This window comes from Malania oleifera, chromosome 3 (assembly GCF_029873635.1).
Source record: "Malania oleifera isolate guangnan ecotype guangnan chromosome 3, ASM2987363v1, whole genome shotgun sequence".
Taxonomy (NCBI): domain Eukaryota; kingdom Viridiplantae; phylum Streptophyta; class Magnoliopsida; order Santalales; family Ximeniaceae; genus Malania; species Malania oleifera.
The window spans coordinates 111295588-111316328 of NC_080419.1; the positions used below are offsets into that span (position 1 = coordinate 111295588).

Consider the following 20741-nt stretch of genomic DNA (forward strand, 5'->3'; position numbering starts at 1 on the left):
AAAGCTTTAGCAAGCCTTCTTCAATTATTTACAAATATATCACTCACCCAAAAAGGAAAAAATAATAGCAAATTTAAAAATAATTAAAAGATAAATTAATTTGCTCAAAAAAAATCATCGACAAATTTGCTTAAAAACTCACTTTTACATCTCAATTTCCACACTTCACATCAAACATCATTTATGTCATAGTTGATTCTCACAAAAAAATATTAATTCAAATCTCGTAACAAAGAAATTCTAATTCTAAGTTTATGAGTTTTAATTCGAAAAAGCTTTACCTTAATCTTAGTATTTGACCAAACTTACAAAACAAATTATTTTTATTTTTTATTTATTATTAGAGAATTGACACAAATATCGTTGAGAATGTATGCTCGTACAATTGAATTGGATATAATCTATTGTTCAAATTGTGAACTAAATGAGTAAGATGAGCTTGGAATTGAGTTGGGATAAGTGGGTTAATAAATTAGTGATAAAGATTAGAGTATAAGTAAAATTGTAAAATTGGTAATTTTTTTTTAAAAATTGAATATACAACTATGTTGGCTATCTCAATTTTCTGCATTTGCAACAAGCAAACAAAACATCAAAAATCACAAATACCTTGTACAATACAAGTGTAATTAAAATTTTAAACATGCTCGAGGTGAAAAGGGGTGAGCATGGGAATCCGCTTCGAGGTGAAAAATTGAAAATCGATCATTTAAATTTCCCTTCAGAGCCATCCTTCTGCTTAGGACAGTCTCGGTTGTAATGGAGGAGAGAGCAGACGCAGAGGGTACCGCCGGGAATTCTCAACAGCTCCATTCCTCTTTGTTCCCCCTTCCTCCTCCCTTGGGCGCCTCCATCGACTGCGCTCCCGGTGTCCCTCAATGGCTCTGCAACACCAGCTTCACCACGGACCTCACCGTCATCAACGACGCCGTTTCCTCTCACCGCCCCCAAGACAGCTCCGGACAGCAAGTCGAAGAAGAAGACGGTGGTGACGACGACGAGGACAGGGATGAAGGCGAACCTAACGAGCGGCCCAAATCGAAGGCCTCCATTTCCTATGAATTGCTCGAGTCTTCGCCATCCGATGCAGGCCGAGACTCCGATGCGTTCGAGCGTTCGAAGAGGGTAAGAAAGAAGAAAAAACGCAAGCGGAAGAAGTCTGGCGATGATTTAATGGCGGACGACTATGATTTTGCTTCCAGAAAGCCCGCAGTTCGATCCTGGGCGAGTTCGGACTCGAAGCCTGCTAAAGATTACCACTTTGATTCTCACGGCGATAAAGACAATTTGGCATTCGGATCCCTTTATAGGTGCGTTTATCGAATTGCAAGTTCTACGGGATATTTTATCGGCAGTCTAGAAGCAATTTTGATTGCTTCATTGGGAAATTGTTTGTCATTTTCCACTTATTGGAACTTGTTTTTGGCCGTGTCGCTATGGGGAAAAATGCATCTTTTTGCGTTTGAATTCATTTTTTTTTTTCCTTGGAAAAAAATTCCCCGGAGAAGCATTTGCCGAATCAGGTGAACCGTTAACATTTCTTTTGTTGCCGGGAAAATTTAGGAAATGAGCTGAATATAGTTCAAACTCAAATGCATATATGATGGGATTGGTTGTCATATGATATTTCTACTGTAATTTCTCAGTAAACGGAGCTCATATGCGTGTTCTTTTGTGCTTTTGGAATTGTAGAAGTAGCCTAAATTTGTCTTAGTTGAGTCTTCAGTGGGGATTTTTGTTTGCTTAGTCTCAAAAGCGAGGAATCTTGGATATAAAATTCTAGTGACTTATTTATTTGGATTTATCTTTATCTTTTAGAAGTTGAAATGCGTTTCTTTTGTTTCAAAAGCTAGAAAAAAAAATCATTTTTCTCTGATCACTGAGCATTGTGCGTGGTTCTGATGAGAAATTTTGAACGGAGAGGGCATACATTTTATGAATATTTGCTTTACATGATTTTAGCTTTTATAGTTTAAATCAGCCAAATAGTTCAATGAGGCTCAGTTGAGGTGGAGCTTTGCTGATGTTCATTTTTTTGGTAACCACATGGAAATTTTCACTTTGATGTTTTGGAATTAAACATTAAGAAATTCATAATATGGTTTCCTACAATGCAGAATGGATGTTGCTCGCTACAAGCTTTACAGTTCTAACAAATTATCTGGGCCTAATTGTCGAGAGTTGTATTGGCGGAGTAAGAGGGGTTCAATTTTGGATAGAGAAGGTGATGTTGATACCTTGGATGGTAAACTTAAGTCTGATGGGCGTTACTGGTCTGCAAAGTATGCAGCTTTGGAACGCCATAAGAACTTAAAGCGGGTCCGAATTGTTGTGCCTAAAAGATCAGCGATAATTACTCTTCCAGGAGATTTCATTCCTTTGTTGGACCTTGGAACATCTCTTGAAAGTGGTGGTGGATCGCTTGGAAGAAGCTCTGTGGTTGAAGAGTCTTGGGAAGATGAGGTGTTACGCAAAACACGTGAGTTCAACAAGATGTCAAGGGAACGGCCGCATGATGAGAAAGTTTGGTTATCTTTTGCGGAGTTTCAAGACAGGGTTGCGAGCATGCAACCACAGAAAGGTGCTCGCTTACAGACCCTTGAAAAGAAGATAAGTATTTTGGAGAAGGCAACTGAGCTTAATCCAGAAAATGAAGAATTATTGCTTGGCCTTCTAAAGGCTTATCAGAACAGAGACACTGGTGATGTCTTAATTGGTAGATGGGAGAAGATACTTGTGCAACATTCTAGGAGTTACAAGCTGTGGAAAGAGTTTTTACGTGCTTTTCAAGGGGAATTTTCCAGATTCAAAGTTTCTGACACAAGGAAAATGTATGCGCATGCTATCCAAGCTTTATCTGCTGCATGCAGCAAGCAGTGTAGGCAGGTTCTGGATTTAGTATATTCAATGCCATTTACTTGGATTGCCAATAATTTTTTTTAGAAATTATTATATTTAATTTCATAACTGCTATTATTTAAGAAAATTTTAGCCAAAGTTTTCATGTTTCTGTGGATGCTGGTAGATGTTGAGGTTTGTGACAAAGTTCATGCATTAGTACATCAGCCAAAATTTGTTGTTCAACTAAGGCATTTCGCATTTATTGTAGTAAATTGATTGGCAATAGCACATATAGAATCCTGGGGGAAGAGTTGTGTGCAGTGGACATTAGTGCTTGAAAATTTACCATCCGTGCATGGTTGTGTGCATGCCCATTTGTGTAGGGCTTATATGTATATGTGTACATGCATTTGTCTTTGGTTGTAACAAATTTTCTCTTTAGAGGTATCTTTTACATAAAAATGATTTCACATTTTAGACTTATGGGGTCACCATATCAATCAATAATACAACGACAACAACAGCAAGCCAAGCCTTAAGCCCCATTAGGTGGGGCTGACCACATGAATCTTTTTCTGTCAATTTACACAATCATTGGCAATTTCCTTTGACAAATTCTTTAGGCTATTAAATCTTTAGTCACTATCTCATTCTAAGTTATTTGAGGTCTATGCCTACCCCTTCTACTGCCCCTCATTGTAATTAGCTCACTCCTCCTCATTGGTGCACTATTTGCCCTCTGTTGCACATGCCCAAACCATCTGAGCTGCCCCTCCCTTATCAACCAAGGATATATTTTTTTGATAGAAAAATAAAACAGACAAACAGAAATCAATCCAACCAATACTTCCAATCCCTATTTAAATCTTGCGAGCTAGCTTCTCTGAAAATAACAAACCCGATACTCATAAAGAAGTCAAGAATTGAATCTTTTCCCACACCAAATATGAAAGTTGAAATAGAAATCAATCCAACCAATACTTCCAATCCCTATTTTAAATCCTGCAAGCTAGCTTCTCTGAAAATCCCAAACCCGATACCTATAAAGAAGTCAAGAATTGAATCTTTTCGTTCACCAAATATGAATTCAACTTCCTCCTGAAAAAAGTCCGCGCATTATGTTCTGACCAAATTTCCCATAAAACTGCATACTTGCTACACTTCCTTAGAGCTGCCCTATCCTTCCTTCTACCAAAGCTTGCAAAAGAAGTGATTAATATTTATTCCATTGAATAGGGGCAGGCCCAACTCTCTTCCCCTAATGACTTAGTTTTGGAGAGTTCTTTGCTTTGTTTCTGGAAGTAGACTTTGCCATTTGAGCCAGATCTGATGCTCTTTTTAGGTTGTGGCCAAAACTGAGACTTACCTTACCGGTTATGTAACAAGGTTTCTACTATCACTTGGCTCTTAGTAATGGCAAAAAAGTGGGATGTTGCTTTTGCCTCAGAATTTTATAATTTTACTCTTTTGGGGTTTTTGCTCATTTCTCCCTTAATGAAAGGCCTTATAATTTTGACGTTCACCAATTCATAAAACACATTTGTATTTTGTCCTTGTCTGGTGCTGTTATACCCATATTTGTAGAAATTGCATTTTATGAACTTTTTTGCTTCTAATTTGATTTCAATTCTCTTGGGTGTCAAAACAGTCATAATTTGTTAAACTATCAAGTTGTTTTTGCTAAGCAGATTTTCTCTCTTTCTAAATTGACGGAGATTTATATTAGTAGGTTTGTCCATATGCCAGCCAAACTAGGCTCTTATGCAGCACCTATTTGGGATCTGTTTGCCTGCTTTTGAGGCTCATGTAATGTTTTCCCTTTCTCCCTCTTCACGAATATACTTTTTAAGGCTGGCCTCCATCCTTCCTTTTTCTTATATTCTAATTTTTCTATCCTTTTCAATTAAACTAGGCGATCAATGAACTTTGGCAATCTCTATATTTTTCTTTAGTTTTACGCAACAAAGAATTTACTGTTTTAACTTTTAACAAGTTGGGTTTGATTTCCTCATTTTGATTTTCCTATGTTGTCTGTTCAATGTAGGTTCACCAAACTGATGAATTGCAGCCTTTGGATTCTGAAATAGTGCAGCTAGAACTTGGTCTTGTTGATATATTTCTCAGTCTGTGCAGGTTTGAATGGCAAGCTGGCTACCAAGAGTTGGCTACATCTTTATTTCAGGCTGAAATTGAATATAGTTTGTTCTGCCCCTTGTTCCTCACTGAGCAGAGTAAACAAAGATTGTTTGAATATTTCTGGAATGGCAACGGTGCAAGAATTGGAGAAGAAGGGGCTGTTGGTTGGTCCACGTGGCTGGAAAAAGAGGAGGAAAATAGGCAGAGACTTATTCGTGAGGAGTATTCACATGAAAATGACAAAGGTGGTTGGACAGGTTGGTCTGAACCATTGTCTAGATCCGAGGAAACCAGTGTCAATGCAGTAAATATAGCCAACAATGATGTGCCTGTTGAGGGTTCTGAAGAAGAATATGAGACACATGACCTTAAGCAGGAAAATGATACTGAAACATTGCTGAAAATGCTTGGCATTGATGTTGATTCTGAAGCTGTTGGTGATGTGAAAGATGCTGCAACTTGGACTAGATGGTCAGAGGAGGAGTCATCGAGGGATTGTGAGCAGTGGATGCCTCTTCACGCAAAATCTGGTTTTCCTCTCTCTCTCTCTCCCCCTCTCTCTCTGGCCTCTGTGTTTTGGATGATATGCTGGATTTTGTTCAGTTCTATGTACTGTGTTCCAGCTTGTGTGATTGCAGTGAAGTTCCATTGTACATTTTTTCCATTATCATTTATAAATAAGTAGTCTCTAATTTAGCTAATCGAATTCAACTTCACAACAGTTGGGGGTTCTTGTGGTGATGGAACGCCAGATAGAGAAGCAGATGAGCAGCTAATGAGAGTGATATTATTTGAAGATGTCACTGAATACTTGTTTTCATTGAGTTCAAGAGAGGCCCGTTTTTCTCTTGTATCGCAATTCATTGATTTCTATGGCGGGAAGATATCTCAGTGGTAATAGTCAATTATTATAAAGTAGATGTTGATCTCATGTCTCTGGACCTTTGATTCTGCTATGATTTCCCCCCCTTTAAATTCTCTACTTTGTTTCTAACTGATTTATTTCTAATTATTTTTGTGAAAAATTATGAATAAATTTTGATGAATGTTGGCTCATCCAAGTTTTGTAAATTCTTTTAGTGAACTTTGGTAGTCATGCCTCTCAGCTGTGTGTGGGGCTCATGTATTTAATTGTGTTGGATAGATCAATGATGCGAGTTGTGGGCAGGTATACCTCCAAATGAATATTTTATCTTGATAGCTAGCAAACTGCTATATAGAGAGCTCAAGTATAATGGTGCCAATTTTGAAGCTTGATTTGTTGGATTTGAGTTTCATGGTGACTGGGTGATTGGGAGGAGCATACAACAACAAAAACAACAATAATAACAAGTCTTAAGCCCCGCTATGTGGGGTTGGCTATATGGATCTTTATTTTGTCAATTCATGCGATTGAGGGCATTTTCCTCAACTAACTAAAGAGTTATTAAATCCTATCTCACTACCTCATTCCAAGTTATTTTAGGTCTATCACTTCTCCTCATACCAATTACAATGTCTAGCTCCCTTCTCCTCACCGGTGCACTACTTGGCCTACGTTTCAAATGTCCAAACCATCTAAACCGCCCCTCCCTTGTCTTATCTTCTATCGGTGCTATGCCTAACTCATTGCGAATATGTTTATTCTTTAATTTTTGCTTTAATGTAGCCACTCATACACATTAGCATGCACTTTTTGGCCACTCGTACTTTTTGAATGTGTTGTTTCTTAGTTGACATTTTGATCCATAAAGCATGGCTGGTCTTATAGCCGTCTTGTAGAACTTTCTTTTTAATGTTTTTTTGTGGTATTCTACGATAACACAACACACTTAGCGCATTCCTCCATTTTACCCAACCTACTTTAACTTTATGTACTACATCATCTTCAATGTCCTCCTCTTTGCATAGTAGACCCAAGATATCGAGTGTTGTCGATTTTTTGATTATCAAGTTTAATCTTGTTTTCAATATTCCCCCTTACATGGCTGAACATTTCATATATTCTATTTTATTTCTACTTATCCTAAAACCTTTAAACTCTAACCCCCTGTTTGGTTTGTGGAATGAAAACAATGTAGGAAAGGAATTGGAGTAGGAATGGAATCAAGTAGGTAATGGAATTATATTTGAAATGTAATTACTATGTTTGGATACTCATTTGGAATGGTGGTAGGTCTAATAAAAAATACTCTTTTAATCCAAAAATAATAGATGCTAGTGACAGTGGCTTGTCCCTCCTTCTGGAGCTGCTGCGGTGTCTCTCTTGCCGGAGCAACTGTGGTGTCATTGATGGTGGAGTTCTTGGGAACGAATGGGTAAGGAAATGTGTGAAGGTGAGGGCTCAAGATGAGGGATTGTATCAGCCGCGAGGGTTCATGGTGAGGGTTCTTTACAGCGGCAATGACTCATGGTGGTGACGGCGGTAGCTCACGACATCAGTGGCGGGAGTGGCAGCAGCAGCTCATGGGAATGAGGGTTCATTGTGGTGGTGATAGATTGGAGGGTATTATGGGAAATGGGTTTGATTCCATGGAATGGGAAATGATTTCAGTCCATTTGGGCAGGAATCACAATTCCCTTAAATGATGGAATTAGCATTTCGGGGGTGGAATATGATTCCACCCTTAACTCCATAAACGAAACACAGGAATGCGATTCCATTCCTGCTATTTGATTCCATTCCAACCCTAAATCCGCAAACCAAAGGGGGGTTAAAGCTGTTTGCCAAAGTTCGAACTTAGATTATACCTTGCTTTTACTTTCATCAATCAAACAATATCATCTGCAAACAACATACACCTTGGGATCTTGTTTTGGATATTCCTATTAAGTTCATCAATCACTAAAGCAAACAATATGGACTCAAAGTAGAATCTTAATATACACCTATTGTGATTGGAAAACCTCTAGACTCTCCTTTTGCAGTCCTAACATGAGTCGTTACTCTATCATATATTATCCCTAATAATATCAATATATCTGCTGCATTCTTCCTTTGGCATGTATTAAGTGATACAGTCACTTCAGAGTGTAATGCTTTTTATAAAATATGGATTGTTCTTAGATGTTTCATTGGTTGCTAATGAAGTGGTCGAGGATGTTAAGAGGAAGGGTTTGGGGGGATGTTTTAAATTGGATTTTGAGAAAGGCTATGATGGGGTTTGTTGAGGTTTTTGGTCTAGGGTGATGGAGAAGAAAGGTTTTAGTTCATGTTGGCCTTACAAGGCTTAAAATCTTGTTATCTTGTTTTGATGCTAACAAACAAGTGGAATTTAACGTATTTGTGTGAGTAATGTTATTTCAGGGCTCATATATGAGAAAACAAGGTCAAAGTGCTCACAAGGATCAAATGAAGCTTAAAAGAGTCAAAGCATGGATTTAAAGATGATATATTAAAACTTGAAGAATATGAGGACATGAATGATTTGTTGAAAGCCAAAGAATGTTAAAGTCAAAAGAGCCAAAGAAAAGCAAAGTGAGAAAGCCCAAAGAATATTAAAGCTTGAAGACCAAGAAAGAGTCAAAGCAAGCATGAAGACTTGAGTGTTTAGAATGTCAAGTCTTAGAAGTCTTTATGTAAGTACTTTAATGTTTAAATATCGTTTGAAATATTATGAAGCTCTTAAGTTAACTTCTTGGACTTAGATACCTTTTAAAATACTTGGAAAATATATTTATAAGGTCAAAAGATATTTCAAAAGGTTAAAATTATCTTTGGAATGACAAGCACCAAAAGGAGGTTTTTCCAAATGCTGTCAGTTTTTATACATATGCTTTGAGGTGCATTTTCACTATCAAAACCTCTTTATTTTAAAAAGTGTTCAACATGAAAGTTGTAGGATTTTCTCTTAGCTTTCTTTTGATATCAAGAACACCTAATTTTGGAGTTATACAGAAAAAGTTATGAGTAAAATACTGAAGCGGGGTCACTGCTGTCAGCCAATTGAACACTGTTCACGGGAGGAACTTCAGCTGATTGAATAGCAGATAGAGCCACTTCAGACGAATGAAGTGTAACTTCAGACAACCAAAGTGTAACTTCAGACGACTGAAGATTAAGTTTAGTCATCTGAATATTTTTTGCTGAATTTTTTAAAGAGGCAGAACCACCTCAGATGACTGAACCCGAGACTTCAGTCATCTGAACACTGTTAACGGCAGAAATTTCAAAAATTTTATTTTTTAAATAATTGTTGCTTGGGCTCCAAACTTTCTAAAAACTTGGGAAATAGTCCAAGTAAACTTGGGCAACAAGAAAATACTTTTGAAAACTTATAAATACATGGTTTTGCAAATAAAAATGAAACCAAGAATTGAAAAATCTGTTTTGAGAAGCTGAAAGCACTCTTGTTCTTCCAAAGTTCTCTTGCTCACTCATTGCAAAACTCTTTTGCTGAGATATTCTGAAGTGCTAATCCTTCCTTCTTTGAATTCCTACTGCTAATCCTCATCTAAGAAGGATGTTGGTGAATTCTACACTTGAGCTTCATATTGATATTTTACATTGAAGTATATAGTGCTGAAATTGTAATAACTTGATCTTTGAGAGAGTATACTTGTACGTAGATCTTATCTTGTGTTTCTTGTAGTTCTTTGACGTTCCAAGAATTGTTTGGATTGTTGGCTAAGCAAGGGGACATTGCTTAGAGAGGCTGGTTCTAGCCTAATTAAGGAGTAACCGAACGAGGGGACATCGTTTGGAGAGGTGGGTTCTAGCCTAGTAAAGGAGTGTTTGAGTGTGGGGTATCGCTTGTAAAGGTTTTGTTCCACCTGTCAACGGAACAAGTTTAGTGAATCTTTTGGTGGTTTGTCAAAGGCGAGGACGTAGGCTGGGTATAAGCCGAACCTCGTAAAAATCTCCGTCTCACTCTCTCTTTCCCTATTCTTTATTTTTAGTACATATTTAAATTGTGTGGATGGTTTAAATTTGAAATCATATAAACTACTTATATTTGGAAATCAAACAAACTTAAGGTTTAATTTTGATTTGGGGTTACGGAAACCGAAAGGGAGTACATTGTTTAAACCATACTTTGCGGAAGCCATACGGGAGTACGTTACTTGGTTAAACATCCCAAAGATAAATTAATTTAAGAGTTATTTGAATTTTGAAGTTTGGAAACATCAATTGGATCTTATATTGAACATTACATTGAAGAAGCAATTTCATATATACAGGGCTTTGTTCAAACTCACATTTACTATAGGGCTGAACACAATACAAAAGCTTAAAGTTATATATACCGTTAATATATTGTGATTGAATGGTATAAAGCTTGAGATTGAGTGAACTGTGTTTATATTTCAGAAAGTGCTAAATCTTGTATGATTTCATAAATCTAATAGTGCTGTAGTGAATTTATATTTGGCAAACAAATTGGTTGTTGGTTTGAGCATCGTGGTTGATTGGCTTGACTGGTTTAATTATTTGTGTGGTTGAAGATTGAATGTTTTATTAGTTGTCTTGTTGATTGTTTAAAAGAAACCAAGTTCTTGTTTGATTGACAAAATAGATAAAAAGTTAAAGAATTGGTTAAATATTAAAAGAATTTAAGGACTGAATTTAAGGACTTTAAAAAAAACTAAAACGAAAGTTTTAAAAGCCAATTCACCCCCCTCTCTTGGGAAGCTATTCCTGATTTTAGTTTAGTTTGGAGAAATTGGATTTGAGGTTGCTTGTCATATACAAATATGCTTGTGATTGTGAATGGAGAGCGTAGGAAGTGCTTAGCATAATGCCTTCTCATGCTTAGGGTTTAGGGGTGATTAAATTGCTTAGGATAGGTGGGATGAGATGGAAGTGTTACATCTTTACTTTGCAAATGATACCAATGTGGATAAATTCCATAAGGTTCTTATTATTTTTAAGAGTATTTCAAGATTGAATTTCATATGTCAAATAGTTTTTGGGTGGGGTGGGGTGTGGAGATATGGATGCTGATTAGAGAAGAACCTTTTCTGGGTGCACCATTCTGTATTTGGCTTTTATCTTATATGGGTCTCCCTTTTTGGTATAATCCTAGAATTATGACCTTTTGGGACTTGGTGATTAAGAGAGTAGCTAGAAGATTCGAGGGTTGGAAGAGGGTCTACGTGCATTTATGGTATCACATTACTCTTATTAGTGATTGTCTTCCGATTATCCCTATTTTAAGGGCTAAGTGAACGTCATCTTATTTTGGCATTTGTATCAAGGGTGTTTTGGGGTATTTCTTTGTTTGAATTGAAAGGGATTTGAGGCCTGCCCTTTTGTAACTGTTTTCTAGTTTTCTTTAGGAAGACTTGTTCTCCATTTCTTGCATTTCTCTCTCTCTCTCTCTCTCTGTGCGTGTGTGTGTGTGTGTCTGACAATCTAATGAAATTCACTTTTTATTAAAAAAAAATTCTTTTACATAAGGCATTTGTAGCATTAGGTGACAGACAAGGTCGAATGCAAGAACTTGAAAGAAGTTCTGCATGAGTGAAATTATTTGATGCATCTAATATGCAAGAAAAGGGAACTTTATTAGTTTTTGATTGTAGAATATAGAGACAGAAAATAAAGTATGCATAAGGTTTAGATAGAAGTGTGATATTACAAAAAGTAAAGAAGGAAACTTAAGCAGACAAGTAGAAGGCGAAGAATAGCTAAAATAATGATATTCCCTTATCTGTGAAAGTTGGCTCTTGTTTTGTTCATGAACAAAAATCTTTGGGGATGATGAACATGTTCAGGACCTCCTAGACAAGCTGGGATTGAGCTTTGCTACTCCAGATGGATGGCATAGACAGCATAAGGAAGATACAACAGTTTATGACTTGTGCCTGCAACTGAAGATGTGATATTAGGCTGTATTGCCATGATGCAATGAAAGAACTAGCCGGAGGATGTTGTTGAAATTCCAATGGTGAAACAAAGAGGAACATACTATGCTACCATACAGACAACCAAAGCCTCTGCTGTTCGTTATTTTGGGATCAAAAGAGAGTACACAATTCTTCCATAAATATATTCTAAACTACTGAAAGACAAAATTATGCCTATACCCAATAATAATTATGAAAAAAGTACACATACAGAATGTGAACTCTCACACTTACTGCTATAATGCATGAAACCACATATCGAATAAAGATGAAGAAACTGTAAAAAATTGATTATTATTTGAACACAGAGAGTCCAAGTTTGCAGTCTTTGACTATATCTATTCTCAATATTGAAGTTCAATTAGAGTTACAAGGAAAAAAATCTTGCAGATACTTGCTAAATCTTTGAGATCCTTATTGATATGCTTTCTGAACCATTTTTAAAATTAGAATGGACGATGAACTTTAACTGCAATTGGCACAATTACTGAAACTGGTTTAAAAAGTACACCAGAAAGGTTTTGACCCAATATTTTATTCTCGTTTATTGACACCACTAAATTGAGAGATAAGGTTATGTGGCTTGTTTGATATCAGTATGTGACTTTTTTATATCCTTGCATATATTTTTAGGCAATGAGGTTTATATTTGTCTACATGCTATTTTATTGATTAATACATCTGGCACCTAATGTTGTGCAGACAACTTTAGATAACTGTCTACTAGTTGACAGTGTCATTCTTAGATTTGCAGATGTAATGGTAGCTGTCAATGTCTGAGATATTGGTGGAACTTTTAATAGTGTTTGGTGTGACTGTAGCTATCAGTTGTGAATGTGTGAGAAATGCCTGGTGCAACTGCTAGTTGTGCCTAGTGCAACTAAGCTATAGTGGGACATTTGGTGGTGGGAGATTAACTTATAATGCAACATATTCCTTGTACTTCTTGAAGTTTTATTAAAAGCTAGGCTTCTGTTATGGCACTTTGGGAATGGACATATGGCTAAAAACTCAAGATATTTTGAGCTGTTAATGCGTCTCTGTTGAGAATTTTGAATTGTTTCCCCCTAAAGATGCTCCCTCCTTCTCTCTCTAGACCCCCACTCTAACAGATAAAATGGTTGAGCAATATTGTGCTCATAACTGGTGGAAGTGAATATTCTGCCCACCTTGTATGTGTTTTTCTAACTTGTCTTTATCTGTATAAAAATATTGGATGAAATGATGAATGACTTTGGTTTTTTTTTTTTTGGTGGGATGGTGGTGGTTAGGTTTTGCACAAACAGTTTTAGTTGGATGGAGAAGACCCTCAGCTCAGAGGCAATACCAGATTCCATCTTAGAAGATTTGAGAAGAGTTCATGATGTTTTAACCAGAAAAGATAGCGATTCAAGTAGTTTTGCTCTGGAATTCCTTTTGGGAAACTTAGATGACACCTCAAGCCGAACTGATATGATGAAATTTCTTCGGGATGCTGTGTTACTTCTTTTAACTGCTTTTCCCCATAACTACATGTTAGAAGAAGCTGCTCTTCTTGCTGAAGAGATGTATAATACAAGAATGAATTCTTCTAATTGCTCAGTTACCCCTTGCCGAGCTTTAGCAAAGTGCCTGTTAAAAAATGACCGGCAGGTATTTTTCAAGTTATTTTACTTATCACTATTGATGCCTATGCATTCGGTTTCTTTTTCATTTGGGTGCCATTGTAAATACGCAATGTGTGTTAAACATTTTTCTTAACATTTTAATGAGCGACATTTTGTTGAGTCATTAGTTTATCAATTCAGCTGTTTCTTTTTACATTGTGCATTTGAAATAAACTAATTTCCAGTAGAGTGATGATTCATTGTTGAGCACTTCTCAATTTTACTGGGTAAGAAAGCTGGAAATTCATCCACCTTGCCACTGGCCAAGTACTCAAACTAGATATCATGGAAACTTTCAGCTTCATGATTATATAAAATGATGAAAAGCTCATCCCGTTAGCTTATTTTACAGAATATAGCATTTGAAGAGCAACATTGCACTTCCCATCTCATAGTCATGGAAATTTCTAATGAAGACTACATTTGAATGCCATATTTTGAATGATTGCCTCTCATAATATCCAAGTTGTTATTTCACAGGCTGCTCCTTAGCTGTTTATATGAGAGTAATTTAATTGCAATGACAAATAAAGAATATAGTTAATTATGTTTTTGGATAGATTCTATATCAAATTTTGGAGTGTCTAGCATTCACTTGCTCTAGATGTCCATAAGGGTTTGAATCATTTATCAATTGTGATAACATATTTTAAGTGCTTCGATGAAAGTTTTCTTGTGTTAAAAACTATGATTTCTATCTCTCCTTTAATTTTGAGAGTTCTTCTGCATTCTGCTGGTTCAGATGCTAATAATAATGCATGTTTTAGGATCAAGATATTGTAAATAAAATGGATAAATGACACGTATGTGGTGTTTATGCTGGAATAACCATGAAACAATAGCTGTTTTAAAGATCTTCAATTAATATAAGTGCAACTCATAAATCAGCCTAATATTATTCTATATGAGTCATTCAGACATATAAGGTTAATAAGGTGTTGTCAATAATATATAAGTCCAATATTGCATTAAATTTCATAAGTTTTAAAGCTGTAAGCTTTTTTTTAGGTAGAGATCAATTAGCGGAAGGTCAGTAGCCTATTTAAGATAAGATCTGTATATGATCACTCAACTTATCAGAATAAACTTCAAATTAAAATGAACCGTATGAATACTAATTTATAATATTTTTTGGTAGCAAAAGAAAATTTCATTAATAAGAGAAGAATTTACAAGGAGAATGAGAGATCTCCCAAAGAAAATCTGGAACAAACAGGAACAAAACAACAAAAAACTACAAAAAGAGAAAAAAATCAACAAGCCAGCACATTCCTCCAATCTCCTGGAAACTATTCCCCCCTGAAAAGCCCAAAACTAACCCACCACAGTGATGCCAAATACTGGATTTTATCCCAGATCCGCTCCCAAAAATTATTTTTTCCCCAGAGAATATCCATTCATTATGTTCCATCCATATCCCCCATAAGGTTGCAAATAAGCCACGTTTATTATAAATTTAACCTAACTTATTTGTTCATGATTATGATTTAGATTTGTTATTGAAACAAAAAAATACCAAATTATTTAAGATCTCAGTGGCGTCGTTACAAATATTAAAATAATTCATAATATGAAGGGGCGGAATAAAAATTGTTGGTTGAAAAGAGTACGAACAAACATTGAAAAATATATTCGTGCAGAATTACATAGGGGTGGGAGCTTTGTGCACAAGATGTTGCATTTTTTTTTTATGTATTATTAAATAGTAGGTGATGTTATAACCCAAAACCTTAAAAGAAGGGCCTTTATTTGTTTGATATGGCTTACAATACAATAGAAGATTTGCCAAAATTCTTAATGCTTTGTTAAACGTTCAAACTCTTTAAACTCCATCTAAATCAATAGATTTCATAGTGAAATCCTTTGAGTTTGTCAGTTACCAAAATTTAAAAGCCCCAACATTTCCTTTAAATTTTTTCCAAAGTAATCACTGCATTGGAAATGTTAATGTTGGATTTTTTTAAATTTTTTATTTTTTATAAGCCTTCTTGGAGAATTTTGAAACTCAACTCCTCATTTTCTTGAAGAAATTTGTTGCAGAGTCAATTTTTGAAGAAATGCATTGAAAATTTTGAGATCTTAATAAAAATTTGATGATTTGTGGTATTCAACAATGTTGTTAGTGGAAAGGGTCCTCTATTTTTTTTTTTTAAAATTTTGAATGCAGTGAAAACAAATTGGAAATTTTGATTGAGATATTGGCATTTTGTAGAATTTTTTTAGAACTCATTTTGTTGTTATGTTAGTAGAGGAGGAAGTAGAGGAGAGATGGTCAAATGGAAATGCCGTATTGTCCTTTTACAATCTCTTCTCTCTCTCTCTCTCACACACACACACACACACACACACACACACACATACAATGGTACATCAAACAATCACAAAGATTTTTCCTTAATTATTTGGGAGATACATTTAATTTCTGTAATCTATCTCAAATTATATTTTTCTAAATATTTTTTTTAGAGCTATCTCAGAGTAGTTGATTTCTTCGTCTTCCTCTTGTCCATGCAAAACATTTCATTTCAAAAGTTTTCTTCTATTGGTCTTTGCTGCATTTCCAAAATATTTTTTCTATATAGGTTTTCTTTCATTTTGCAACATATCAGGGGACAAGCAGCCCTCCTAAATATCAGAAAGAAACTTAATCAAATGAATAAAGAGTAAAAGCAAATAGCAAGGCCCTCCAGTTTTCCTGCGTATTAATGAGATGCAGCACCCCTGGAAACAAACGAAAAGCAGAACACTATATAGAAAAAGCCACAAAAGAGCCCTACTCCCCATCAGATTAGACTCCATAACCCTCCCCTTCAAAATTATAGAATTACACTCCATCCAAATACACCATTCAACAGAAAAAATTGAACATTTTCAAAGCATTTTCACGTCCTCATGACCTCTAAATCCCTTACATTTATGAAAAACCTTCCAAGGAAGGACACACCCAATTCTCACCAAACACACTAAAAAACTTGTGTTAAATCCTGCTAAAAAATGGACAATGCAAAAATAAATTCACATTTGTTTCACTGCATTGGGAACAAAGAAACAAACAATTGGAGATAAAGCTTACGAAGGTCTGCTAACCTGAAGTCAATATAAACATGTAAAATGAGGGAGAGATTTTTACAATTAGGGTTCAACCTTAGGCACAACGGTAAGGTTGTCGCCGTGTGACTTGGAGGTCATGGGTTTGAGGCGTGGAAACAGCCTTTTGCAAAATTGTAAGGTAAGACTGTGTACTATAGACCCATTGTGGTCCGCCCCTTCCTTGGACCCCACATACGCGAGAGCTTTGTGCACCAGGCTGCCCCCCCCTTTTTTTTTTTAAATTAAAAAATTATTCACTATATAATAAACTGTAGTATTTAAGCCAACCCAGCCCTACTAAATTCAAGGAAATTAAAACAATGCCAATAGTACCAAAAATTTATAAAAAATCAAAAGCAAATAAAATCCCAAATAAATAACCTATCCCTAAGCAATTCAAATGATAAATTTGGACCCACTAGCATCAATAATTATTGTACAGCAAATCTTTGATGGGTTCCCTATTAAATCCCTAGGGGGAATAACTCTCTTTCTGTATAGGGAATGGCTGGTGTACTCTAATAGATGATACTCAAGATATTGAAACTCCTTGTTAATCCATGTACGCTCAATCGGAATGGTGCTCCCAATGATAATGTTGTAATGAACCATACGGAGACAGCATGTCATTGGAATCCATAACTCGGCCAATCTCCTCTGAAGCTCCTGATGCATATTCATTTATTTATTTTTTACTTGGTTTAAACCTTGGACTTATTGAAAATGGATTGTTAGGTAAGATCCTCACTTTTATCTTATAGAAACTTCAAGACTAAATATGTAAAGGAAATAATCGTGCCTTTTCTCATTTCTGTATCTTCTGTTATAGGATGTATTACTCTGCGGAGTTTATGCACGAAGAGAGGCTGCTTTTGGAAATATTGTCCATGCAAGAAAAATATTTGATATGGCATTATCATCTGTTGAAGGGCTTCCATTGGTAATGTCTCTATTTTCCATATATCATACTTTTTTCTGGAACTTTCGGTGCAGATGCTGAATTTTTCCAGTGCTAAAGCAATTTTTAGTTTTTTTTTTTTTGTTGCTAATGATTTTGGCAGCATCCTATATAAGATAGTCTGCTTTGAAGTCTGTATGCATGGTGGCTTGCCACTTCAAGTTCAATTGCTTTAATTTGAAGTCTTTATACTTGGCAGCCTACCAATATAACTTCACACAAATGACTATCGAGCTACAATAATCACAATTTTTTATTTGAAAGCATTGTACTTTTATTTTTCAGATATAAAAATATATTTATTGAGAAAAAAGAGAAGCAGAAAAGCAAGAGAACACTCGTTCATTGGCAATGCTAATAGGGTTTGAAATGAGGAATTCTCTTGATGATATTTGAATTACCTGTGATGTGCTGATGGAATAGTAAAATTTAAAAAGAAATGCTGATGGTAGTTTTAGCATTGAGGAAATCTTGACTGAAATCAGATGAGAGGTTTAACGAGACAGGTAGTCTAAAGGGCAAAAATTAAATGGGGTCATGAGTCTGAATATGAGATTATGAGAGTGAGTTTAGTGAAATTTACAGTCTCTTGTTCTCACTTTGTCTCCTATCTTCCCATTCGTAGTCCTCATTCTTGTCTGGTTTTTTGATTGTTAACAGCTTGTCGTGAGAGATGGAAATCAGCCTGAGTCTAGATAGATAGTTTCCTTTGACCTCAGTGTAGGTAATAGGTGAAGGTGGTTTTGTTTCTTTGCTTGAGAGAAACACAGTTTGCAGTTGGTGGGTTAGGGTATCTTTGTGGCAGCTCAATGGTAGCAGATGGTTTTCCGTCAGTAGTGGGGTGGTTGTGAAGATCCCTTTGTAAATTAATAATTTTTTTTTTTTGGGGGGGGGGGGGGGGGGGTGGAGCAGTGGATGGTGGTTCGATTGATGAGGAAAGGAAAATTCTTGGAATTAGGTTTGGGGTGGTACTGGAAAATGTTTGCTTTTTTTTTATCTGAGTAGGTGTTTGATGATGGCTGGAGGAGTTTTGCAAGATAGATTTTAGGAGGGTGGAGCAGTGGATGGTGGATAGGTTGATAAGGAAAGGAAAATTCTTGGAATTAGTTTGGGGTGGAATAGGAAAATTTTGCAGTTTTCATCTGAGTAGGTGTTTGACGATGGCCAGGGGAGTTTTGCAAGAGAGTTTCAGTTGTGATGGAGGATTCAGGTAAGGATCTTCCTCGTACGGCGAGTGGCTCTGATTTGAGGCAATTGAGAAAGCCCATGGACCCATGGAATGAGTATCTAGAAGGCTTTGAGAGCCTTGATCATGGAAGGAAGTGTTAGCAGAGGAGAACGATCATCTCTGTGCAAAGTGTGGCGAGAATTTGCACAGGAAATTAAGTGTAGTTGGATCGACGCACCCCGAAGGATGAGTTGCAGAAGAGGGCAAGCAGCTCACAGCAGCGGTGGCTGGGGTTATGCAAGATGATTCACTGGGGATGGCAATGAAGTGGTTGGGCCAGCGGGCCTTGATATTGTTCTTGATCTGGGCCTATTGCTGAGAAAGCAGGCTACCCCTGGATTAGGCATGGGGCAGGCCCAAGTTTCAGCCCCTTTGGGTATTCAAGAGGCCCAACACTCAATAGGTAGTGGCAGCCACATTTATTGTGGGGTGGATGAAAGGAATCTGGTGTCTAAGAGAAGGTTAGACCTAAATGGGCTTCCTTATCAGGCCCAAAATTCTAAATACAAACGAGGTAATCAACCCATTTCAAGTTTTAAAAAGGTTTTGAATAAGCCCGTACAGCTTCTCATGTGGAGAAGGGGCCGGCCTTATCCCTTTTGTAGAACAAAATTAATACCACATGTCCACATCCATATTGAAGAAAAGAGAATCCAAGTCTTCCACTGTGTAGTTTAGCACAGGGGGATTGAAAGGGTAAATCCTGAAGAACAGATTCTGACCAGGAAGAGTAGCAGTTCAGTTAATCTTAGGACTTCAGCTGATGCTCCTGCGCTTTTGGTTCAAGAGGGTCGTTGACAGGAAGATGCCATTGGCATTAGCTGAGGGAGGGGCTTATACTACGGTAGAGGAAGGAAAGGAATTTCAAGAGGGTTTATGCATGCTAGGTGAATAAGCGAGATGATTTTGCGGGGACAACAGAAAAGATGCAATGAACAATGCTGACAGTACTCTGTGTTGTGAGACCCCAGAGTATTCAAAAGGGAGGTACAGATGTGAGGAGTAGCAAGGGTAAGGAGGAGGAAATATGGGGTGATCTGTCGGATAATAGCACTGTTGATATTAGTGAATTCCCGGATGAGGTTAGTTTGCTCTTGGATGAGATTGAGAAGTGTGGCTATTATTCTGAATCATCTGATTTTCTTGGGGACTTATCATAGGAGCCACCATCTCTGATGGAAGATTTGGAGGGTGCTTTTGTACTTCAGTTGATGCAAGGATGTGAATTTGTCCACTCCAATAGATGAGGTTGATTGGAAGGACATAGAAGCACAAAAATTGGTGGATGATATGGGTTTGTGGTTTTCTGATCCTAGAGGTAATTAAGTTCATTTTGATGGAGGTAAGAGGAAATTGAAGAAGGGACAGCACAAATTAGCCAGATTGAAGTGCTCAGTGAAGCAGAAAGGCAAGGGTTTAGAGAGAGGTATTTGAATTGTTGGTTAGGTTTCCTTATTTTTTATTTTTATTTTTTTTCTCTATTGAGGATTGCTCGTCTTCCTTTAGGTTGTAATCTCCTTTTCTTCTCTTAATATTATTTCTTTAATTATCAAAAGAAAAGTAGAGTGATTTTGATAGCGAGTTTAGTTGTGATGACCGTATGTTATTGGATGAGTTTTGTGAGCAAAATGGGTATGTTTCAGATTGATGCTTCTCATGTGCATGGATCCTGCATGAAGGCTTGCAGGGTGTTCCTATTTTTGAGGATGATGGTATGGGTAAGGAGCAGCGAGTGATCATATTAGGGATGGCATTTTGCCTATCCTCTCTCTCCTTTGGTGTAGATAATGGGAAGGATCTTGAAGCTCAACAACTCGTGGACAAGTTGGGGGCTTGTAGTTGTCTGATCCCCGGGAATGAGAAGTTTGGTTGGGTGGGGTAAGAGTAAGGTGGAAAAAGGTCTGCATGAGCTGTTAAACTTGAAATGTTCTACTAACTATGATAGGAAGGGTTTAAATCGGGGTTTTCTTATTTTTTTATTTGTTAGATTATCTTCTTTGTGTTTCTGTATGTT

General features: G+C 36.6%; 1 protein-coding gene across 3 annotated transcripts in view; it reads left to right on the top strand.

The window, feature by feature from the left end:
* Positions 1–668: 668 nt before the first annotated feature.
* Positions 669–20741, top strand: part of LOC131152049 (uncharacterized) — a 53259-nt gene continuing 33186 nt past the window's right edge. For 2 of the 3 annotated variants that reach the window (XR_009135828.1, XM_058103639.1), the window contains exons 1-6: positions 721–1310; positions 2118–2886; positions 4886–5507; positions 5700–5871; positions 13077–13437; positions 17371–17481. Coding sequence is in view for 2 of the 3 variants with exons in the window: in XM_058103639.1 (XP_057959622.1) it covers positions 760–1310; positions 2118–2886; positions 4886–5507; positions 5700–5871; positions 13077–13437; positions 17371–17481 (2586 nt within the window). In the remaining variant the exon portion in view is untranslated. Of the gene's footprint in view, positions 1311–2117; positions 2887–4885; positions 5508–5699; positions 5872–13076; positions 13438–17370; positions 17482–20741 lie in introns of all 3 variants that reach the window. The other variant, XM_058103638.1, reaches the window with a different exon arrangement.